We start from the raw sequence: 24,603 nt of genomic DNA on the forward strand, positions 1-24,603 counted from the left end.
CAATTTGTTTGCCACCGTGACCGTGAAAATTACACATAAGCTACATAAGCTGCGGTCATTGGGTTTTCGTCTCGCGCGGCAAAGATAAAAAAAAAATAAAAAAAAGCTGCAAAGTCAGGGCTGCGTACGTAGCGAATGTGGAGGTACAAACAACCGTAAAATCGTGCGCCGGCATCTGGTGTTATGATTGTACATATGAAAACAACAAACGTCATCGTTTCGGTATGTCTAATGATTTTTTTTTTTTTTTTTCTTACTTTTGTTTCAGAGCACAAGTGCACTGCATGACCGAACCAGCCTGCAAAGGATCTACACCAGGGAGTAGTAAAACAGAGTAGAAGAGGAGGATAAGAGGCCGAGGAGAGGATATTGCATCGACACGGGTGACACACGCGCAATTGTCCGCGGAGCCATGTCGGACGACGGGGACGGTGGTACGGACAATCCGGGCTTCAGCAACGACGAGGAGACGACCTCTTGCGGGAACTCGAGCAACTCGACGGCGAGCGCCGGCCACGGACAGGGCGCGGGTTCGAAGCCCGGCTCGCCGGTCGCCGGGGCCGCCAATGGACGCGCAAAACACGAGACGAGGATCGAACTGCCCGGAGATGACGCCGATGCTGCCAAGCAGAATGGACACAGGGCCAATAATACCGACCCCGGCTACCTCAACACCACGACGACGTCGACGACCAAGAGCGCATCCAATGGCAGTAATGGTATGCGCGGATATTTTGCACGTGTGGCGAGGGTTAGTACGGGGACGTTGCACAGCTTTTTTTTTTTGTTCGTGAATTTTAGACGTTGGCGACAAGAAAGAGCCGATCGAGGCTGTGAATCTCGAGCTGGTGTCGATGAAACCGTACGCCGGCCAGAACAACATGCAAATGAAGAACCAGGAGGCCTGCGAAGTGCCGGTCGATCCTTACGAGGAGTACTTCGTACCCGTCAACGAACACAAAAAGTGCATCAGGTGAGCCCCGATTTTTTTTTTTTTTTCCACAGTCAGAATTTGGCGAGCTTGCATCGTATATTTATATTTCACTATAATCATCATCGTTTGTATGTTTTTCGTTTCTCTCAATGGCCATTAATATTTTCTCCCGTCAGCCGATACGATATTTTTTACATGAGACTTACATGATGTACTTGGGTGTCGCGATGTAGGCTGAAAAAAAAAGCTTATTGTTTTTGCTTCGTCTTGTCACGGATAAACCATATGCATATGTGTAATTATGAATGACGCGCGCGTGCAAGAGCCGCTCAAGTATTTCGTTGTCTCTCACACACTGGTGTTGTTGTTGGTATATAATGATCCCCGGCCGAAATAAGCAGAAGCCCCGTCACAGAAGTTGAAACGACCGTGGCAGGAGTTCGATTTGATTTGGGCCCGGGCGTCGGCCGCGAGGGACTCAGCCTAAGAGACCCGACCGCCGGACTGGTCGACTATTCCCATTGGCTAAACGCCCTCAGGTATACTCATCAATGCCACGGATGCTTTCATGCGACAGCTGGTGTGCCTTATACTCGAATTGAGTATAATATACGTATACACATAATCATCAAAAGGCCTGGATGAACATGGTTGCAGGCTCTATGTGGTCCGGGAATTGTTCGCACTAACTTGCTTCACTACTTAATATTTGTATACATTCGGGGCATCCTTAGATCTTAGATTTACCCCGTGACTGCGAGTTTACTGGTACACTTGGAATACATATTATACATATATAATAGTCAAGATCATTTTAGACCATAGGACTAGAGAAAACACAAGTTATTGCATCGTGTGGTAGAGTGTCGATTGTTGGCATAAATACAGTGGTTTTTTTAAATACCGTCACCCCATAAACCCCTTGTGGAGGCGGCTGTCGACACTGATGGCATGGATGAACCATTTAACACCAAATCACCATATTAAGAAATAATATTAATAAAGCACTCTTGGTTCGTCAGGTTTACATCGGTTTAACAAAACTGAGGGAGCTTTTGATAATGCAAATTAGAGGCTGACATTAAATACATTGCACAGCTGTATAAAATGCTTTAGATATACTTGAAACTATACGCATTGACAAACAATAACTAATTGTTTTTCATTTTTTGTTTTCATTACAGAGGAGAAAAACTCTACGTCACAAAGGACAAGAGATCCACGGGGTCGTACTGGAGAAGGGCACTATGTTACGGCTGCACCTTTTTCGTCATAGCCATTATCGCTATAGTCGTGATATTGGCAAAAAGTGGGTTTTCTTCGTTTGTTGCTTTCTTTAAAAAAACAATTGAAAAATGAAAACTTAATTTACACGATACTTTTAGCTGGCATAATTCTCACGCAAGAACCCACGCAGCCACTTGTCAATGTCGACAAAACTAGTTATCGTCAGTTCAGTGACGTAAAAACGGCAGGAAGTCAAGAATACGTGAAAAATCCTCCTCCAAGTCCACCACCTGCAACATCAACGTTTCCACCGTGGCCGACAACAGATGAGACGATCTATAAACTTGTTCCTCGGGCATTAGAAGGGGTTATTAAATTGGATGATTTCGAATGGGATGATGATATGAACAATCCAAAGTCGAGAGTGTACAGACACATTGTGGAAGACATAGAAAATAGTTTAGTTGATATGTTACGTTTTAATGAAAACATACCGATAATAAAGGTTTATTTTGTATCCAAGGATGGTGAAGTCAAGTTTAGAGTTGCACAACCAGTTTTTGAAAAACCAGAAGATAACCAAAATCAACTTGAGAACAAATTCCGACAGAATGGAAATTCAATTAGCAAATATCACGTCAATCGACTAAAGGTTCGATCACTAGTCGACGAATGCTATTCAGGAAGTATAGGATGTAGTTATAATTGTACTTACGATTACACTGAAGCAAGGTTTACTTGTGTGTGTCCTGCAGGCAAATCATTACACGAAGATGGCAAAAAATGCGTTAGTTATGATGACCTGAGAAGTATAGATTTTCAAGGTAGTTTTTCGGATAATGTTCAAGGAAGAAGCAGAACGCCCGATGACATTTTCAATGATCACGATGATGATTGGAAAAATACTTATTTTGATAAACATTTTGATAAAAAGGCTACATCACATTCGATGAACGGATTCAAAAGTTCAGCTGAACCAGAAAGGACACCAAAAGTAGAGGTGGCAACTGCGGAGCCAGCATCAGAACCTACATCGAAACTTCCTTTAGAGCCTTCTACAGAACCACCATCGAAACCTTCCGTGGAACCTACAGCGGAGCCTTCTGCAGAACCACCATCGAAGCCTTCTGTGGAGCCAATATCGGAACCTCCTGCAGAACCACCATCGAAGCCTCCCGTGGAGCCTATTTCAGAGCCATCTGCAGAGCCCACTTCGAAACCTTCTGTAGAACCTGAATTGGAGCCTTCTGTGGAGCCAATATCGGAGCCTTCTGCAGAATCACCATCGAAGTCTTCTGTAGTGCCTTCTGCAGAGTCTTCATCAGAACCTTCTGTAGAGCCTATATCGAAGCCTTTAGCAGAACCATCATCGGAACCTTCTGTAGAGCCTACACCGAAGTCTTTAGCGGAGCCCACATCAGAACCTTCTGTAGAGCCTATATCGAAGCCTTTAGCAGAACCATCATCGGAACCTTCTGTAGAGCCTACACCGAAGTCTTTAGCGGAGCCCACATCAGAACCTTCTGTAGAGCCTATATCGAAGCCTTTTGCAGAACCATCATCGGAACCTTCTGTAGAGCCTACACCGAAGTCTTTAGCGGAGCCCACATCAGAACCTTCTGTAGAGCCTATATCGAAGCCTTTTGCAGAACCATCATTGGAACCTACTGTAGAGCCTACACCGAAGTCTTTAGCGGAGCCCACATCGGAACCTTCTGTAGAGCCTATATCGAAGCCTTTTGCAGAACCATCATCGGAACCTACTGTAGAGCCTACACCGAAGTCTTTAGCGGAGCCCACATCGAAACCTTCTGCGAAACCTGAATCGGAACCTTCTGCGGAACTACGACCCCAGCCTTCTGCAGAGCCTACACCAGAACCTTCTGCAGAGCCCACACCGGAACCTTCTGCGGAACCTACATCGGAACCTTCTGCAGAGCCCACATCAGAACCGTCTGCGGAACTTGCCTCAAAACTGTCTGTGGAGCCTATGTCGAAACCTACTGTGGAGCCTATATCGGGACCTTCTGTAGAGTCCGCGTCTGAGCCCTCCGTAGAACCTGCATCAAAACCTTCTGCAGAGCCTACATCGAAGCCTTCCGTAGAGTCTATACCGGAGCCTTCTGCAGAGCCGACATCAGAACCTTCTGCGGAACCACCATCAGAGCCTTCCATGGAGCCCAAATCGGAGCTTATTGCCCAGCCCTCGGTGACGCCTTTTGCAGAGCCTACATCGGAGCCTTCTGCCGAACCAAAAAGCACTGAGCCTATTACTAAGCCAAAAAGTGAGCCAATATCAGTTGTTGACACTAAAATTGAAGACTCCACCTCTCAATTTGAACCTGATGTTGAATCATCCACGGAAAACACCGACGTTAATGATCTGAAGACTGAATCTATCATTTCCGAAACATCGAAAAAAAATCCTGAAACCCCTCAAGTCATAGAATCAAGAAATAGATCATTAAATTCCAAGAATTTACTCAACAATACAGATCACGTAAACACATTGACTACTCAGAAACCTATTATTGAAACTTTGTCGAAAATCGATTTGAAAAATGATAAATCGATTCACTTTAATGAATTTGAATTTTCCACAATATCAAATAATGAACCAGTTATAGGGCTCGTTAATCAAAACGAGAGCCATGAAAATAAAACACTTTCTGAACATAACGCAGGGATAGAAACACTTTCAAAAATGGCAGTTAAACCACATTCTTTAGTAACACAGAAAAACGATTCTGAATCTAGCATAATATATATAAAAAAAGCTCCTCGTCTTGACAAAGATGAGCGAGAAAACCCTAATCCTTTTGAATTTAATGTGAAAGATGTTGTAACTTTAACTAAAAAAGATAAAATAGATGGATCGGTTGGTAATAAAATAAAAATAAAAGGGATTAACAAGACAAATGAGGAAGCTACTGAGGACCAATACAACGATATAAATGATGAATCAGTTCCCAAAGAATTTGAAAAGAATGATATAGACACGTCCCGGATTCTAAAGAAAGACGAAAAGAAGAGTCATAAAGTTTATAAAGATAAAAATGTTGATTTTATTATTTTGAAAAACGATGTGAAATACAATAAGTCAGCACCTGGATATACGACACCACTTTCAGTAGAAAAGGGTTTTATCAAACCCTTAGAAGATTCCAGCATGACTTCTCAAATTCCTATTTTGCCCATTGAAATTCAGATGGAAATGTCAACGACTGAAACTATCGAAAGATCCGACGTTCAAACAACGACATCTCCAGAACCAGAAAAAGAAACTGTTTCAACAACAATTTTACCAAAAACAACAGAACAAATCCCCGTATTGCCAGAAGAGATGATAACGACAGACGTTAACAAACAAGAACATACGGAATCAACAGTAGCGTACGCGTCCGAAGAAAAGATTGACAAGTCGCCGAGTGACAACGAAGAAAAAAATGATGGTAGCAAAAAATCAAAGGACATGATAAAAACCACCGTTTCAAGTGATGGCGAAATTGAAATGACGACCACTGACAATTTTGTTGAGGAAATTTTATCCAAAACCACATCTAATTATGACATGTTTAACGAAACAACTGAATCTGTAGCAGAAAATAGTATTAAACCGGTTTCAGAATCAATAGCGGACGACCTCATGCCACAAACAGTTGGTTATCACTACCTTTTCACCACTTCTACGGAAAAGCCCGTATCAACAACAGAATTAGAAGAACTATCGGACGAACAGCTACGTGTCATATCCTTGGAGGAGAAAGATAAATTTGGAAATGGCATGAAGTCCGATGAGCAGCAAGCAAATCTGGAAACAGAGAAAGAACTCGATCTAAAAATATCAGACGAAAATGCCGAAAGTCCATCAAACGCGCATCGTGCAGTCACAAAAAGCAGTAGAAACATTGACGATGACAATATACCAAAACTGATTTCAGGCACTTCGGTGTTGGACGCTTCAAAAAACTCAAACTTGACAAACACTGTCACCTATAATCACGACGCCGATACCCAAAACGAAAACAGCACCGCCAAGTATCCAAATATAATTCCAGTTTCGGAGAACATAGATGAAAGTATCAATTTCTTCACTGATCCTCCAGCCATGATGTTTAACAACGACAATGTGACAACTAATGATTCACCAAAGACCGCAAAGAACGAGAGTGAACTGAAAAATTCGATAGTGCCAAAGGTAACCGATACTTCAGAAACTACCACGTCAACTTCCCCAACGAGCACGGCCACAGCGAAGGACACGAAAGAACCCGAAGATAAAGTCAACTCGGATTCTCCGGTGTCAGTTTCAACATCCAAAGAAGAGCCATCGCCAGTTTTATTCTCCAAATGCAAGAGCGGTCAGTTCCAATGCGTCAACGGGACCTCGAGAGACGGAGCTTACTGCGTCAGTCTTTCTGCCAAATGTGACTCGGAGAACGACTGCTCCGACGGATCGGACGAAACCAATTGCCAAGAAGAAGGCTGCCCAGGCAACTTCCAGTGCGCCAGCGGCCAGTGCTTGAAACGACACCTCGTTTGCAACGGCATCGTGGACTGCGCCGACGGAAGCGACGAAAAGGACTGTCAAAAGTGGACTTGCGAATTCGATGAATTCAAATGCCCCAATGGTAAATTTTTTTTTTTCTCTTTTCCTTTTGGTATAACCGTAAAGACATAATTGAAAGTCTCACAAATACCTTTTGCTTTGACAGAGAGGTGCATACCAGTAGTGTGGCAGTGCGACGGTCGTCCCGACTGTGAAAACCACACGGACGAGTATTCGTGCTCCGATAGCTGCGGCAACGACGAATACCTCTGCCCGACCGAAAAGTGGTGCATACCTCAAACGTGGAGGTGCAACGGAGTGCCAGAGTGCGTCAACGGGGAGGACGAAAAGTTGTGCGATTGTGCCCTCGATCAGTTCAAATGCGACACCGGAGGTTGTATTCCCGCCGAGCAATTGTGCGACGGAGTCGAACACTGCCCGGACAGGTCGGACGAGTGGGACTGCGTTGGTAGTTTCAGTAAAAACTCGTCGTCCAGTTCCGATCCCGACAGAGACAACAAGGACAATGAGTTCTCAACGCGGATCAGTCCCCTGAAAATAAGGTATGCAATTTTGTTTGTTATTCATCTGTTTCCAAGTGAAAATAAGTACAATCCATTGTTTCTCCTTCCAGACGACGAAACGGAGAGTTCCAACACGTTTGTTCCGACGGCTGGTCGCAAGAGCACAGTCACCAGTACTGCAGATCTTTAGGATTTGCGGGATCGGAAGTGACGCAGTTCGCCGATCACGAGGACGATAAAAGTTTGCTACGACTGATTTCCAGCGCGAGCCTCAACTCGTCTCTGGTCGTTAATTTGGAGAGAGCCGAGTCGTGCGAGTCGAGGAAGATTGTGGAAATATCGTGTCAGGAGTTCTCCTGCGGATCCCACGAGAACAATGGTCCCACCGCGAGATTGGTCGGTGGCACGTCGGCCAGCGAAGGACAGTGGTCCAGCGTAGCTCTGCTCAAGGAGTCCAAGTACGGGGCCGCCTGCACGGCGAGCGTTCTCAGTCCGATGTTTGCACTGGCCAGTTACTCGTGTATTCACAGGTATGTACCATATACCCTGCACCACTCATCGTTTCACCGAAAAAAGTGGAATGTCTCACGATTTGCATCGTACGTATTTTCAGTCACAGGCAGAGTAACGATTGGTCGTTGTTTGTGGGAGGCAACATGTTGAAGCCATACAAAGTTAGGACCATCGTGCCCTACCCGCAAGTTAAATACAATCAATTTTTGTACAACAACGACATCGCACTTGTTGAGCTGACCGAGCCTCTAGTGTTCTCGAGAAACGTCAGTGCCGTGTGTCTTCCAAGTCAATCGTTCCAGGTAAGCTATTCCGAGTATCTCGTAGGACTATTGTGAATGGGCAATTGTTATGGTTAAAATTACATCTCATGGAATCTCGACGTGTCTTACAGCCGCGACAGCTGTGCGTCACGGCCGGTTGGGGATTCCCCGTTAACGGAGAAGTGGATTTGCAACAATATTTGAAGTTCTTGCCCGTGCCGATTTACGATTCCGACGAGTGTAACGCAACGAGCCACTACGCGGGCTACATAACTAAGCACAACATTTGCGCTGGATTCACCGATACGGACAAAGGGCCTTGCTATGTAACTACCAAGATTCCATTTTTTTAAATTTAATTGTCAATTGAAAGAAAAGAGCTCGTTGTAAAATTTATTTTCGTTTTCAGAATGACGAAGGAGCACCACTGATGTGTGTCAGCGAAACCGGGCGATGGGAGATTCAGGGCTTGCTCAGCCATCACAGCAGATGCTCAAAGGGTCATCCTGCGATATATTCGAGTTTGGCACCAGCCCTTTCGTGGCTGAGAAATTCTGTACCAGCTTTACAAACGAAATCATGAAATGATAATTTTTTTTTTTTTTCCAATTCTCAATGAGATAATCAAAATTTAGCAATTAAGTATTTCCCCTGTAGGGCTTAAAATATTTAAATTCACGAGTGCCAAACGGTAAACAATACTTTTGAAGTTTAGCATACACACAAATATTGAAACGTGAAACCTTATGAATTATTTGAGGTAAATACTTTACAGGCACACGTAAAAATGTATACTTTCACAAACTAATGTAAATACTGTATAAAAAATATTTATAGTTTTAAGAATTAAATCCTTTATGTTATAATGATTTTTTACAGTTATACTATAGATTTAAGAAAAAAAAAATTATGTTAAATTAGTGTATATTTAAAGAAAGAATTTATAAGGATCGTTCTGAATAATGTATCTTTGAATGAATTCACAGATAAAAAGCAATGAAACAGTGAAAATGAATATGTATATAAATCAATAGTTATTTAAGATATTGTTATAAAGTTTATAATATTGAAAAATGAAAATTATAAAATATTGCATGTGTATAGTCATTTATAGGAATAAAAGTATCTTAAGGAATAAGATAAGAATAATAAGACATGTAATTGTCCGTACTTCCAAGACATTTACTAAAAATGTTGTTTAAATATATTATTCTTATGAATAAAAGTAAATAAATTGTTCAATCAATCACTTTTTTTGGCTCCTTCTCCTTTTCCAACTTGGTTATTTCTATGTCCAAGGCAATCAAAGTTTGAGATATATTTGTAATGATATTATTATACCTAGTCATCAGTTCTTTTGTAGCTGAATCTACTGCGTTTGCTTGGTCCCCCAATTCCATATGTTGTAAAGATAAATTAGTCAACTTTTCTGCCATTTCTGGCAAATTATCGAACCGATTGCTATCCAACACTGGCATCAATTCTTTTATTGTCTTCAAGTTCTCGACATACTGTCTGATTTCTGATTCCATGGCTAAAATATACTCAAGTTTAACATCAATCTGTGGATCCGTAGGCTCCAAAACTGCATTTTCATACTCTTCTAACTCAGGTAGCCTTTCCACTAGTGCGCTTAATTTTTCTCTGCCAGAAAGTGCTGATGAAATCATAGTTTGTGCTTGCTCCATACTTTCAATGATGGTGGATTCTGGCATCACACTTTCATCGCTTGGCTTTCCCTCCAAACCAAATATTTTTTTCTCCAATTCAGCAATCCTCTTCTCTAAAATTTCCTCAGTAGTTTCTGGTATTTCTGTACTTTCCGTTGTTTCAGTAACTTCACTGTAATTAATATTAAATTGCAGTCAGTTGCATATTTGAACGTGTTATAGGTTATGAAAGTTGATAAAATTAATGAGTGTTAAATTCACATTATTCGGTACTTGAAAAGGAAAAATTTGCCTACGTATAAATACGCTACTCACCTCATCTTTGATACTTTTAACTTTTCACTTGAATAGATTGATTTCTCAAAAGAAGCCTCGACGAAGCACGACTTTTTAGCACGACTGCTTCTACTTTATTCTTTTCAACTATTACCACAACAATCTTTCAAGTATTTATTTGCTTTCGTTAACAAAAATAAACACATATCTACTTATTGGTATCAACTATCAATCAAAGATCAAACTTTGACAGATCCATTGTTGTTGAACACACTGATTCACACACAACATACATATATAGGTATATGCCAAGAACACGCGGAGCAGAAAGCACAAGTCGGTTCGATCAAGTCTAAAGCGGCAAAATTTAAATGTCACGCCAAGGGTAAATGTGTCAAGCAAGTGTTGGCGATACGAAACACACTAAAAAGTTTAAAGGCATTATTATTGTTCTTAAACACTTATGCAAAAACTCATATTCAAATTAGTGTAGTACGTTTTATTGTATTTAAATATCACTCGACATCATGTGTCAATAAACAAAAGTATTCAAACTAACGATGAAGAAATGGAAAATCATAACTCATATATAGGTGTAAATCAATCTGTTAACCCGATCGTACAGAATGTGATCTTCAAAATATTTGTATACCTATTTTGTTTTCAGTATTCGTTTTCAGCTGTTTTTTTTTTTTTTTGTTACCGTTAAACCCAATAAAGATAAAAAAAGCTTGATAAAAAACATACGAGGCTGATTTATGTTCCTGTTTTTATTGTGCACCCTGCTTATAGTATGCATTATAAAATATGGGAGTAGATCTGCATGTGCATGGGTACGGAAGCACAAAAGTTTAAGTTTTTCCTTGTGCAGGTGCACAACATATTACAATTTAGTAAAGAGGGAATAGGCATAAATGCATAAGTGTATATGTATACATATGTAGTCGTTGTAATGGTTTCCAGATTTTCGGCATCCGTAGCCCTCCCCTCTATTCACTCCCGCAGGCATCTTGAACAAATCAGTGCCCAAAACAACAAATCGATCCGAGTTGCAGGAGAAACAGTTTTTCGCTCAAAAAAAATTTCTCCCTACATTTTTTTGTCAAAACCTTATGGAAATAATGTGTTTTTTGCGACAATGTGCGGACTACTCCATGCATAAGTATGGGTATATATACTACCATATAGTAGTACTTATACTTCCCTTTGAGCCTCGGAGATAGAACACCCAACTCGAGAGGCTCTTTCCCTTTCCATGTATGTACACCACCTATACTTGCATATACGTGCAAGCACATATATATATATATAAACCCTATCCCATTTCCTTCTTTTTCTTCTTCTTCCTTTCCTTTCCGGAGGGGGCTGCACCGATTTCACGGGAACCGCGAACACACACACACGCACACAAAGCAGTGCTAAAAAAGTATGGCCAGATACATATATACGTATACACGTGTACGCAAATACGAGGGAAACGTACGTATACGTATGGCACCCGGAGGGTAAAAATAATATGCAAGTATAAACAAAGCGCCCACCGGGAGAGAAAGAATTATGGGGTGCACGTATAGACGAGAGCTAAAAGAGCTAAAAAGTCTGGCCGCGGATCTTACAATAACATTAATTTAAGCTCGCAGGCGAGTATAGAGGAGCTCAAGCTCCGTTCTATTCTCCAATCTACTCACTATATTCCTCTTCCGCTTAACTTGCATAAATATATACATGCTTCGGTAATTTATATGTTTACTCAAGTACCTGCTTTTACATATATGTATATATGAGTATGCATATACGATCCCCCCCAAAACATGCATGTACTGTGATACTCTACACGACTCCTTTGATATACGCATGCATGTGCGGTTGAGAGTAAACAGAGAATCAGAGAGATAAAGAAAGAGGAAGAAAAATATTTTATATCCCACGTATACTCAATACTCTCGTGGTGTTGATATGACTCTTTCTTTATACCATAGTATATAATATGGACTTGCTTACACTATTCATCTCTCGAGAGTATTTTTTTTTCTTTTTTTTTTTTGCGACGCTCGTCGCATCATATCCGATACATGCGAAGACATGCTGTAAAATAATTTAATTAACTACCTATACTTTTCTTTTGAATTTTCGAAGACGCTGATGTAAATGTGTTGCTTGGTATATTTTTTCTTTTTTCTTTTTTTTTAGCTCAATCTGTGCACATTCTTTTGCCTTCCGATAAAAGTGTACTTACACATCTTGACTGGGTTTCGAGGCAATAACAACCAACCATATTTACTTATACTAATAGCTAGATACACTTCAATCGGTCAATTGTATACGAGCCGCGCTCCGAGGCGAAAAAAAAAGCGCGGCTGGGAGCAATGGGTTTGTAGAAACCGATTTGGAACATGTCGCACAAAATAATGATCGGTTCCCAGAAAATCTATTACTTACATGTTTAAAACAAATTAATTCATACGTACATCTCATGTGGAAATTTTTTTTTTTTTTCAATTCCATGTAAGTATCGAATCGTTTTACTGTTCATAAGTAGCCGATTTCGCGCTCGACCGATCGATCCTTCGTGTGTTTTATTTTTATCTCCCACAGTCGTCTTGTTGAATAAATCTGTTTTCGATACCACGTTTATATATATAATACTCTGCAATTTTTCATCGAGTACAACGGAATATTGAAAACAATGGGGTATAAATCGAAGATGAGCCAATCAATAAGACCGTCTGCTGCTCCTGTTGTGTATATATAGCTGAATGAACAAGATGATAGCAGCAAACAATAAAACTATGCTTTTTCGAAAAGGGAGAAAGTTTAGCATCACCGATTTGCACCAACGTTATAATGTATGTAGGTACAACGCTTCAAACTGCCGTTTGAGTTAATTCAACTTTGACGCAGACAATGATCATTATAGGTAAGTAATTATGTGTATAAGTTTCCTGCTAACGTCCCGATCGGAGCAAAAAAAAAGGTAAAAAATCAAAAACTAAGAAACCGTCCAGCAGTTTTTAAGTTGTACAACCGAGAAAATTTTCAAAAGTCGCGAGCTTGCAAAAATCTCTCGCAAAAGCTGCAGAGAGCAAAAATTGTATAGGTATGACCGGGGGGGGGGGTGCACTGCAAGCAGACAGACCGAAGATAAGAGCTTGAAGAGACAGAGGGAGTATATATATATATATACATATATAGGCGTTGGGGGGGTGGAGGGAAGAGAACAATATACCTGTGTATATACACACCCACACACGCGCTCAAGGGGAGCGAGAGAAAACATCTTTGGAATGGAATGGATCTAAGCTTACACAATGGTTTATATACCTGTATATACTCACGTACCCTCTAGCTGCGGATATAGCGCGCGTCTCTCTCTCTCTCTCCTCCAGTTCTCCGCGCTGACTCCTCTCCACCACCACTCTCCCCGTTATTCTTGCACTATCTGCATCACTTCTCGTTCTCTGCACTCACAGAGCGGAGCAAAAGCGAAAAGCCTCAGTCAGGTCTTGCTCGTTGGAGCTGGTGCGTCTTGTTTGTGTGTGCGTGTTGTGTCATTCGCTCGTAAATATTCGCGGATTGTGGACACTCGTACGGAGTTGGGTACGTTACGGACTCGGGGCGATAGAGGACAATACAACACCAACTCCACGAGTCCAAAGACTGTAAATTCTGCAAGTACTGTACACCGCAAACAAAGCTGCGATGGCCGATGCCCGCAAAACTCGTGGAGTTGCAGCGGGTCTAGGTGGTCGAGCTCGGAGTCTCCTTTTGCTCTCCCTCTCCGTAGCTCGGCTATGAATCGTCCCGTGCAGGTATTGCCGAAGTGGCGACGAAGCAGCTGAGTGGCCGAGGAGGTCATGGGGAAAGGATGAAGAAGCTCATAACCGCGGCGACGAGGAGCGAATTGGCCCTGCTGCTCGTGGCCGAGGGTTCGATGGTCACTGGTGGAGGCGCCGGTGGCGGCGAGTCGTCCGGACGCGGTGGATCAGCGCCTCGTAGGGCCAGGCTGCGCGTCGTCGGCGTTTGTCTGCTGCTCGCCCTCGCGGGCATGCTCTACCTCGGCTACTTCTGTCCGGAGCACGTCTGCGCCCTGACCAGCCGCGATCTCAAGGAGACCGCCAGGATAACCGAACCCTTACTTTCGGGTTGGTATCACGAGGAATCTAGAAAATGAAGCCTGTGACACGCTATAAATCCTATCATATATACTTTTCAATTCTCATGTGCTGTAGCTATACAATTATACTGTCTTGCAAAGTTTTTTTTAATTAAGCACTTACTTTTACAAGCGCGCGAGCCGCGCGTTTCACTTTTCTTCTTGTTCTCTCTACCCTTCGTCTTCCCATCCTCTTCGTCGTCTTATTTTCGTACTCGTGCTTATTATTATTCGTCCCTGCGGGGGGGAAGCATGCAGAGCAAGTACTCGTATACCATCTCTTTTGGAGAGAACTGTTGATATGATTGTTGTGCTGCACCGCCGAGCTGTTGCTGATGCTTTACTCTTTATCACGCACTTTACTCCGAGATATATTTACTTATAAGTAATTTATGAGATAGTAGGTACTGCATGAGGTAGTTCTCTCTCTCTCTCTCGACTTTACATTTTCACAAAAGGAAATGTAGGTTGTACATACATACCTATACGAGGGAAGCTTTGGTACGAGAGTCACGTCACACGCGTCAATTGTTTTATACATTACTATACTTATTCATGAGCTTTGACCTCATAATTCAATAACGCTTTTTCAGTTCATTAAGTACGATGTAGAATAAACGTGCAAATCAGAAAATCATTTAAATATCAAAAGTTGCAGAAACACTACATATTTATTAGTATATTTTTACGTTAATGCTTGTTGATAACTGAGAGAATATACGTTAATTTCATATCCCGTTGATTGTCTCTCTGAAGGTGTTTCTTTTGTTCTGTTTAGGTAACACTTTGGGACTGGGATCTAATTCACTGGAATTGGAGAAGAACAATTTTGTGCCTGTGCATCCAGCATTTAAACTGCAGAGTATTCCAGGAAGCCTTGGCTATGACGACTTCTTTCTCAATGATACCCTTCAGTTTAATATCAGTGCACATGATGTAATAGTTTTCTTGCACATCCAAAAGACTGGTAAGAGCAATTTTACCGTTTGAGTATTAAATTTTTTAATTTCGTTAAAAGTGAATACATTCATCAACACATAAATTTCGAATGAAAAAAGGTGAATTTTTATTTAGTTTAAGGCACTGCTTTTCCTGTTTTAACAGCATTGCATTGTCCTCTTGCATAATTCATTGGCTACTCTTAAATACTTTGCATACTATAAATAATTTTTATTGTTCTTAAACACATTCAAGCTTATTTGCATATGCAAATATTTATAGAATGAAGCCTCAATATTTAAGTCGAAAATTTTTTAATTCTAAAATTGTATGAAATCGCTGTATGTAGTATGGTAATTATCATGCATCTGATTTTCTTTCCTTACAGGGGGTACCTTATTTGGTAAACATTTAGTTCGTGATCTTGATCTGACAAAGCCATGCACATGTCAGAGGCGGCGCAAGCGTTGCTTCTGTCACCGTCCATATCGCAAGGAAAATTGGCTATTTTCGCGCTACTCCACTGGGTGGAAGTGCGGTTTACATGCCGATTGGACTGAATTGACGAGCTGTGTTGATACCGAGCTTAACAAAATCGAAGGGAATAATTTCAAGCGAAGATATTTTTATATAACGATCATCCGAGATCCGGTTGCAAGATATCTGTCCGAGTTCAGGCATGTACAGAGGGGTGCTACGTGGAAAGGTGCTCGACATTGGTGCGGTGGAACTCAAGCTAATATACCCCAATGTTATCCAGGTATTAACTGGCAAGGAGTGTCCTTAGAAGAGGTAAGTTTCATATTTCTTTAAGTATTTGCTTGCAATTATGGAGAATATAACTTGAACTCTATGACATTTCAGTTCATGGCCTGCCCTTACAATCTAGCAAACAACAGGCAAACGAGAATGTTAGCGGATCTATCTCTCATTGGCTGTTACAATTCCTCGCTGAGCCCTGAAGAACGAGATCGGTTAATGCTAGCGAGTGCCAAGCGCAATTTGAAATACATGCCATTCTTTATGCTCACAGAATATCAAAAGGTTAGTATTTTATTTATGTTATAAATTTCCATCTCCACCACATTTTTATGTCACCCATCATTAAATATTTATCTTTCCTTTATCTCGTATAAAGGAAGTTTGTAACTGTATTTTAAGCTCGTCTTTTAACATAAATATTGATATAACTCGCAAGCACCATGTGCACACCTTCTGCTATTTTTCTTATACTTTCTCCCCCTCAATTGTATATTTATCTTGAAACCCTGCGTCTCTTCCCCATCCCTACCTCCTAGCTTAGGCACGTTTACCCTAGCACTGTGACTTAAACATTTCATTCCTCTTTTCAAGATTAAATGCACACTAAATAAAGTTGATAAGTTGGTTTTGAAGAAAAAAAAAACAAATAAATAAATAAATTTTGTATGTGGTGAAACAACGTTTACAACAATAATGCATGAATTATTCGAGAAGATAATGTCTAAAGACTTTCAAAACACGATGTTCTGCGATTGAATGTTAATCCCCCCTCACATTCCAAGGCTGCACCGCTCTTGAAGTAGATGTATATTTTAATGATTAATGGTTGATAGAGCAACAAAATAATTATTTTTAGGTAGGGCAATACTCCTTTGAAGAAACGTTCAAACTGAGATTTGCTGTCGCGTTTGAGCAGCACAATGCAACACTAAGTGCTGCAACTATGGCAACTCTTACTCCGGGACAGCTGGAGGTTGTTCAGCGGCTTAATAAGCTGGACCTTGAACTGTACCGCTTTGCGACGGATCTTGCGTTTCAGAGGTTCCGCCGACTACGGGATCGTGACCCGTACTTTGTTCAACGTTTCAAGCACCTTGGCGAGTTACCCTCGAGACAAAGTGCCACCGAGTTCAATTGGGACTCGGCGGTCGAGGATACTACGGACTTTGACTAAAACTGCGTTTCTGTGTACAGTACTAAAGTCGAACACAATATGTGAAAGTTTTCCTCTCAAGGCAATGGCAAAATATGTTTCATTCATGTTAAGATTTTTTAGTTTAGATTGTAGTTTTTGCTTGCTCATCTGCCTATTGCAGTAGGCCATGAAATATTTAAAATTTGCGTGGTGATTTTTGACAAAGTTAGTATTCTCACGAGAATTTGTCTCGTGGATTAATGCGTTTTTAGAAAAAAATCGTGTAAATATAACGTTTCCACGCAGTAGACAATTTCAATGATACTGCGATAAAAATCACCAAAAGTTTTATGAAAGCTTTTTTGGACGACACCAAAGAAAAATTATTATATTAAAGCGTAGGCCCCATCTTCGATACTTATTTTGCGACTGTTACATACGACACACATCGTCCTATACATATTAAACAACATTTTATGTACTTTTATCGCATGGACTTTCAAGACGTCTTTTTATCAGAGTTCTTCCATTTGTACGCACATGTGGTTTTTTTTTATAATGCCACGTTACTAATGAATTTTAAATTCATAAAAAAGTATGCACTGTGTGAATTATCAATTCGTCATTTCAACGTTTTGTAAGAAAACTCCGCGCTTTATACATTAAGTCTTACCTTTTGCTCTCGATTAAACAAGTACAAGTAACTGCCATGACAAATTTAGTATTTATTAGTGCCATTAATTTATTTGTAATCTCAAAACTAGATAACCTAAATTTTTTATAAAAATGAAATCTTTCTCTTAGTAGTTGTTAGAAACTGATTTTAGACATGTTAAATATTATTGTTATCAAAATGTATATGTGTGATAGTGCAAATGAAACGTGAGATATTGAACAATTGTGATATTCATAAACTATTTTAAGATATTTTACCACTAAAAAAAATCTTACTATCAGGGGGTATCAGCAAAAGTAACTCAATATCAATGTACACAAACGTTACATATTGATTCCGCTCTTCCAACTCAAGTTTTAACGTCAAAAAGAAAAATTATTACGTCTACAAGGGAATACAGAGTTTTGATATTTCTTCTGTCTGTGTATACTACAATTTACTAAAAGTCGCGAACAAAGTCGATTTTATCAGTCGTATTGATGATAGGGCCATAAAGATCTCTGGACTGTGAACATATATTTAGCGTAAGATTATGTAGTTGTAGGTTTTTAAATTTAATAATCCGTTTAATGTGTCTGTTTTTTTTTCTTACCAAACTTTTTAATGTTTATTTTTACATAAAATTTAACTACGAGCGAGTAGCTTAGATTAAACGTATTTAAGTTGTTACTAATTCGAACGACATTATTATAAATTAATCGTTATAATTAAATTTTGTATGTAATTTATCGATTTTTGAAATTTTATTGAAACTGAAAGTAATTTTTTATAAGCCAACTTTTTATTATTCGTAATTATCGAAAGTTAACTATGAATGGTTTGATAACATTTCAGCTAAAAATGTTTTTAAATATTGTCTTACTACACTGTACAAACTAATAAAATTTTTGTAAAGTTTTTGCTACATAATTATTAAAAATGTGTTTAAAAAAATCGTTCTCATACATAACAGATACTGTTTTACGAAAAAAATTAAAATCAAAGTTGTACTATCACTTATAAGTATAAAGTAAATAATACTCACTTGATGCGTGCAATAATATTAATGTAGGTTACCATAGGAGATGTTTCACACACGTGAAATCCAACGTAAAAGTAGTTATAAAAAAATTAACTTTGTAAATGATTTCCATTAAAGTTTGATCTAATTTTTTTAGTTTGAAAAAATGGTGAATTAAGGTTGAATTATTTGTAACTATTGTTTAAGTCAATGTTTAAGTTGGTTTTTTTTTTATTTACGTTGTTTTAAAATTTATTCTGCTACCTATGTTGAAAAACCACAATTTTTTCATAATAGCCGTTTTTATAAAAAAATAATTTTAATATTAGGAATACAGCTTATAATATACAAAAAGTATTTAAAGATTACGTTATTAAAAAGAATTACTTCATCAAGACTAAAATGTGTATAACCATACATATGTAACATCTTTATTATATTTCAAGGATACTACTAATTCTAAGGACCAAAGATAACATTATGTTTATGGAAAAGTTGTGGAAATAACTGCACATCCGATCACACTACAATGTATTTGTTACAATTTTTATATAGAATTTATTATTTTTATTTTCATAAGTTACCACAGTTTGCTCAAGAACATAGAAAGTAAGATTAAAAATTTGTATAGTTTGTCTTGCAATTGGCAATATTTTATTCACTAGTGAAAATACATGAGAATATTAGAGCATTTTTCACAATACAACAGTGCCATAAGTGAATTTTAGATTCGCAAAGACATAACACGACTTTTGAATCAATTATTAATAAATAAGTTGGGAGATTTTTAGTGGACTTGAAAAGCAAGTTATTTATTTCTTAAAATCACCAGTAAAAATTATTTCATAAAATAAAAAATTTTGTTTTCAACAGGGTGTTATACTCTAATTTAGAATATGTTACTGTCCATTAGATAATGAATATTGGTAAGTTAAAATTTGTCAACGAATTCATGACGTATGCCTAATGAAGCAAAAAACACTGTAAATATTGTATCAAGTATCAAAATATTAGCGATAAAAAAAAATATACACACCAATGTGTTTAAGATTTCAGTATATTAATACTATAAAAATAAAAAAGTTGTAATGCAGCTTATTAAAAAGCTGTCCTTATATTATGTGAATCTTCTAATAAATCATGAGAATTCTCACGTGTTTGGTTTTTGAAGTACGTGTTAAGTTTTTGAAATCCATTTATCATTACAATAAAAATAGCTAATAACATTTAAACAGAGTTATATGTTGTATCAATAAATATATATATGTATATATACATATGTATATACGTATTTTCTGTACCAACATTTTCTTATAGTATTACAATACGATAACTAAACTTGAATGTTTATACATTTAATTTACTTACTTTCGTCATTAAAAAATTGAAGCATTAATCAACATTGAAAGCAAAAGTTCTTTAACAGTACGTTCACTAATAAATGCTCTTGTTACATTTAATGGTTCAATCATTGAGATCACTATCTCAAGTGCTTCATTATATGATAAATGCAAATAAATAAATAAATAAATGAATGTTTGACACATAATGTAAATGTATCAATGATTGGAAGGAATGCATGTGAAAATAAAAGTATTTGTTTTAAAGTAACGATTGCTCAAGCATTATGTTTTCAAAGCCTATTGGAGGACTGAATAAGAAATTATCTACAATAAAGTCTAAAATAGCTCCATCATCAACTGTAACAAATTAACATAAATTAATATTTTTTAAATTAGGTCATCTAATAGATTATAAACCTTTTACCATAAAGGACAGGATAAGTAGCACCCTTGATTCCCATAACCGGAACTTCTAAAGACTTTCCATTTAAATAGAAATTCAATTCCACATGGTTGTAAGAAACACCCTAAAAGACATAAAAATCATCTTGTGTTGTAGATGACAGGCTTATGTAACCATACGCATTATATATTGCATTTAAATTTACAATAATATCTCCTTCTTGTGCTTTACTCTGTATTTTATGCAATTCTTGTTTATTATGCTGTATCACACCATCAGAATTAAGAGCCCAGCTCTCGTTATCTGTTCCACCTACAGCTGTGTTAAGATTTGTTAGCTTGGTGGCAATACCAATCCCCCAAATGCCATCCTGTTGTATTTTCACTTCGAAGTAACTTTTGCTTTGTACCAAAGGTGCATTTCCTAACACTCCCCCACGTCCACAGATTCTACTGCGATTTTTCACTATGACAACCTCTTGGCCTAAAATTGATAGAAAAAAAAAATTCATATAAAATACTGATTACCCTAAATATTTTAAAAATTTGACAAAAAAGTTTCTGGACTACTCGTTTTTAACAAAATAACCATCACCTGCATAATTAATGTCAAGAGCAATACTGTTTTCTTCATTTTGCGGCTCATTTTCAATTTTAATTATGCCTAACTTATCGAAACAATTACTAAAGCAGGTAAACATTGTGTTATGGAGTTGTTTTGACACTTGCTTCTTGATTCATCATAACCATACTCCGAAATTGTATGGATTCTGTGATTAGGCTGTCAAATACGTGTAACTTTCAACTATTAAGGTACCACAAACTACTTGATTAACACTTATTATTTTGTCCCGTAAAAAATAAAAATATATTTTTAATCATTAACCGAATATACACTATATTTTTACGTAAGTAAACAAAAGGACATAGGGCACTAGGGCGTCGAGGTAGGAACTCTTTTTGTCAGCACAGTGCATATGTTGGTGAAAGAATGGCTTCTTTGAATATGTGTCATGGACCAATCGATAAGAAAGAATTTTTGACATGGACTCACATTGACTGTTGATAAGACAACTTTCTTATTTTTCAATCGATCGTAGAATCAAAATTTTCAGAATAGTGATGCAAAAAAATTACAAACATAATTCCATTTTGTTTATATTCTATTTATTTATTTACTTTTAATAGGTAAATAAACTTTACGAATCTTGCATTAATCGTTATGTTCATTACTGTACGAATGCAGGTATAATAATTACACAGGAATTGGTACCAAAAAGGTTTTTTTTATTATCAACATTCTCATTAAAAATAATTAGATTCGGCTGGGGTACAACATCTGAAATGAAAATAAACATTGAATAGTATTTGGTTACATCAAGTTTAAATTCTACTGTCAACTGTTAATGAAATTTGAAAAATTCGTACATAAATTTTTTTCTTTTTATTTTAATTTAGTAAGTTTTGATATTAAAACAAAAAATACTTACGATTCTTATTCTGTGACCCATTGCCTTTGCAGGTAAATTCCTCTTAAACTTGGCTCGGACTGATCCACTTGTTCCATGTGGACGTGTGACTTTTCCCCATATAGCCCTGACCTTGGTCTTCTTCTTTTTCTGTCCGGGAACTGGAGTCTTATTTTTAGCCTGGAATATTATGAATTTCTATTAGTTTTTCTTAACAGGCAATCGAAACTCTACTTGGCAAATTGAAACACTTTACCAATTATTATGTAAGTAACATGAATAAAATCACTTCAAATAACACTAAATCTCGATGACAGATGGATCATAGTACAAAGAAACACGTATTAAGTAGTAATAGAAAGCTGTATACTACACAATTAGAATGAGATTTACAGAAGCCAAGTGAAAACATCATACACCAAAATAATATACAATAGATTCACAAGTTGAAGGATAATGGTGAATGGTATTTTCAAGTGATTTCTCTGTAATGAAGCTGATATTAGCAGCCAAATTGCAGTGACAAAGAGTACCCTCAAGACTAGACCAAATACCTTCTAAATACAGTAAAATAGAGGAATGTATCTTAGTTCTAAGGGTACTTGTAGTAAACACTATCTGCCAGAAAGAACTAACCTTGTAAACATAGACACATCGCTTGCCAATGTAAAAGTCAGAATCCAGTTTTGATTTGGCTCCTTCGACTTTCAGGAGAGCAGTGTGCTCGTGCTGGTTCCGAAGGCCTCTTTTGTAGCCGGTGAAAATGGCTTTGGCGTAGAGACGACCGTGTCTCTTGAAATGCCTCTTCCTGAGGGGCTTGCTTGTCTTTTCGGTTTTTTCCGTCTTTTCGGCTTTGGCGTCCTTGGGCACGGCCTTTTTAGGCTGTTGTTCAGCGGCCTGGTCCGTCATCTTGCTTCTGTAAAAAGACACGACTTTAAAATCAACCGAAGCACCACTTTTTCCGAAAACTCCACTTGGTAGCTGCAGCACCGCGCTTTTAGGTTAGGGTACACAAAACATGTTGAGGCACGGTGTATCTACGTCAACACAATTAACGGTAAGTTGAAACTGCAACTATTAACGTGCACTAAACTATTGTGTAGGTCAAATTAGTCGAAAATTTACTTCTTTGTATTCAATCACTGATATTTTGTCACACTATAGCTCGCGACGACGGGACAGTGACACGCTGCTCTGGACTCGTATCCGCGATAATCAATGGTAAAAAAACAATGTATCAGTAAAATAATCACGGACAATTGGAATGCGAGGATCAATGATGCAGTGGGTAACGATATTTACAGTTAAAATCACAGCCAAATGGAGTTTTGTTAATAAATAATCAAAGGCTCATTCGGCCGTACAACGTACCTTGCCGTACGCTACAAGATGAAAAGACTACAAAAACACGACTGCACTTCCCTCTGCCGGAGTTTACGTCGAACCGGCGCATTTTGACGGGATTTTTGAATTTACATGATCGATCGGAGCTATAGTATTGTGTTTTGTATAATAATGTTACGTATACTTGGCCAAAAAACTTGACTAAATTTTTAAAGTGACGCATTTGTTTATTCAATGATCCACAGTTCTCTAACAAGTTAAATCATATATACTTATCGACAAGGGTCGTTCAAGTGAAAAAAAAAAAAAAAAAAAAACCAATCAATAACCAAAAGACACCACGAAATTGCACATCCACGCTGAATTGACGTTTCGTCGATAAAAAATCCACTTTGCTCTAAAAAAAAAAAAAAAAAAAAAAATAAAAAAAAAAGCAACCGCACGACTCGGACGACCGCAAATTTCGTCGGCGCGCGGGTCTTCCATTCGATTGACGTGCGTGTATACCCACACATCGCGTGCAACTACATACGGGTGTGGACCGAGGGGGTGGAAGACGAGGCCAAACGAAAAATTTTCATCACATAGAACGTGTCGGTATAGGTGGGAGGGGGCGATGGGGGTGGCGCGGAAAAAATGCTCGCCTCGTTAGCGTCAAATTTTCCGGTAGTGCGTCGTTCCTAACGACATTTGACGATTCGTGCGGGACGCACACGTGCAGTGTATACATACATCCTCCGATGGTTTTTGCGTTACATATACGTGCGTGTGTGTGCGGGTATGTGCCAAAAAATCGTTTGCCGCGCCGCGAACTCGTTATATATTTCTTCCCCCTCGGGATTTGCTTTTTCCCTTTCGCGTCGCGTTGACTTTTCTCGTTAAAACGCTCGTTCGATTGTTGGAACTATGCATGTCACGAGAGGGTACCACGGCACGTTCGATTTTGGCTTTTGTTTGTAACAGAGATGCGCCGATTTTTTTTTTCTTTCTTTTTTTTTTTTTTACTTTATCAGTGTAGTTGAACGTTTCGAGTTTACGTTGGCAAGTGACTATACTGTGGTCGAAGAGCCGTCGTATCTTTTTCCTTTTATTCTCGTCTCGTTTTGATCGTCTAATTGAATTGAAACTTTTTACGCAAGTTGCCGAAATATCGTGTGCACAAAATCATTAGTATTCATCGAATCGAGTACTATGCGTCTTCGATGATTAGTTTGAACAAGGGGATGCACGCTAATCGCCGCAATGTGTCAAAATCAAACCTTCCTCGATTTACCGGTCAATTGATTTTCGTTCCACGTGTATGTTAACGACATGACAATTACTGATTGATGAATTCCTTTAGCCGCAAGATAAAGGGGTTTCGAATATAAACTGTAATTTTTAATAGTAATTAGGTATAAATCCGGGCCATTTCACAAAAAAAC

General features: G+C 38.5%; 5 protein-coding genes across 7 annotated transcripts; 2 read left to right on the top strand and 3 right to left on the bottom strand.

Moving 5' to 3' along the window:
- Window positions 1-272: 272 nt before the first annotated feature.
- LOC106640776 (uncharacterized) lies at window positions 273-9,252 on the top strand. Its single transcript, XM_023389539.2, has 10 exons — window positions 273-719; window positions 802-973; window positions 1,333-1,473; window positions 2,119-2,243; window positions 2,320-6,792; window positions 6,877-7,273; window positions 7,345-7,764; window positions 7,848-8,049; window positions 8,142-8,336; window positions 8,420-9,252. Exons 1-10 carry the CDS (start codon window positions 413-415, stop codon window positions 8,591-8,593), a joined length of 6,606 nt encoding a protein of 2,201 aa, XP_023245307.2. The 5' UTR covers window positions 273-412; the 3' UTR covers window positions 8,594-9,252.
- On the bottom strand, window positions 9,026-10,229 carry LOC106640800 (dynactin subunit 3). Its single transcript, XM_014354945.2, has 2 exons — window positions 9,996-10,229; window positions 9,026-9,852 (listed from the first exon to the last, which is right to left on the bottom strand). The coding sequence occupies exons 1-2, from the start codon at window positions 9,998-10,000 to the stop codon at window positions 9,249-9,251; spliced, it is 609 nt and encodes a 202-aa protein (XP_014210431.2). The 5' UTR covers window positions 10,001-10,229; the 3' UTR covers window positions 9,026-9,248.
- A 3,163-nt stretch (window positions 10,230-13,392) lies between these two features.
- Window positions 13,393-18,679, top strand: Hs6st (heparan sulfate 6-O-sulfotransferase). Its single transcript, XM_014354926.2, has 5 exons — window positions 13,393-14,098; window positions 14,888-15,076; window positions 15,437-15,840; window positions 15,913-16,092; window positions 16,667-18,679. The coding sequence occupies exons 1-5, from the start codon at window positions 13,822-13,824 to the stop codon at window positions 16,982-16,984; spliced, it is 1,368 nt and encodes a 455-aa protein (XP_014210412.2). The 5' UTR covers window positions 13,393-13,821; the 3' UTR covers window positions 16,985-18,679.
- A 1,242-nt stretch (window positions 18,680-19,921) lies between these two features.
- On the bottom strand, window positions 19,922-21,321 carry LOC106640793 (SPRY domain-containing protein 7). The gene is made up of 4 exons (XM_014354936.2): window positions 20,962-21,321; window positions 20,573-20,850; window positions 20,389-20,491; window positions 19,922-20,321 (listed from the first exon to the last, which is right to left on the bottom strand). The coding sequence occupies exons 1-4, from the start codon at window positions 21,065-21,067 to the stop codon at window positions 20,224-20,226; spliced, it is 585 nt and encodes a 194-aa protein (XP_014210422.2). The 5' UTR covers window positions 21,068-21,321; the 3' UTR covers window positions 19,922-20,223.
- A 311-nt stretch (window positions 21,322-21,632) lies between these two features.
- RpL35A (ribosomal protein L35A) lies at window positions 21,633-23,250 on the bottom strand. Of its 3 annotated transcripts, none has more exons than XM_014354930.2 (4): window positions 23,207-23,250; window positions 22,472-22,751; window positions 21,857-22,015; window positions 21,633-21,705 (listed from the first exon to the last, which is right to left on the bottom strand). In XM_014354930.2, exons 2-4 carry the CDS (start codon window positions 22,742-22,744, stop codon window positions 21,682-21,684), a joined length of 456 nt encoding a protein of 151 aa, XP_014210416.1. In that variant the 5' UTR covers window positions 22,745-22,751; window positions 23,207-23,250; the 3' UTR covers window positions 21,633-21,681. The 3 variants fall into 3 exon arrangements, with proteins under 3 accessions (XP_014210416.1, XP_014210415.1, XP_014210414.1); XM_014354929.2 differs by lacking the exon at window positions 23,207-23,250 and adding an exon at window positions 23,138-23,187; XM_014354928.2 differs by lacking the exon at window positions 23,207-23,250 and adding an exon at window positions 22,961-23,114.
- Window positions 23,251-24,603: the final 1,353 nt, after the last annotated feature.

The sequence above is a fragment of the Copidosoma floridanum genome, unplaced genomic scaffold, assembly GCF_036245765.1.
Source record: "Copidosoma floridanum isolate Cflo_tuat_1 unplaced genomic scaffold, Cflo_Japanese_pri ptg000013l, whole genome shotgun sequence".
Classification (NCBI taxonomy): Eukaryota; Metazoa; Arthropoda; class Insecta; order Hymenoptera; family Encyrtidae; genus Copidosoma; species Copidosoma floridanum.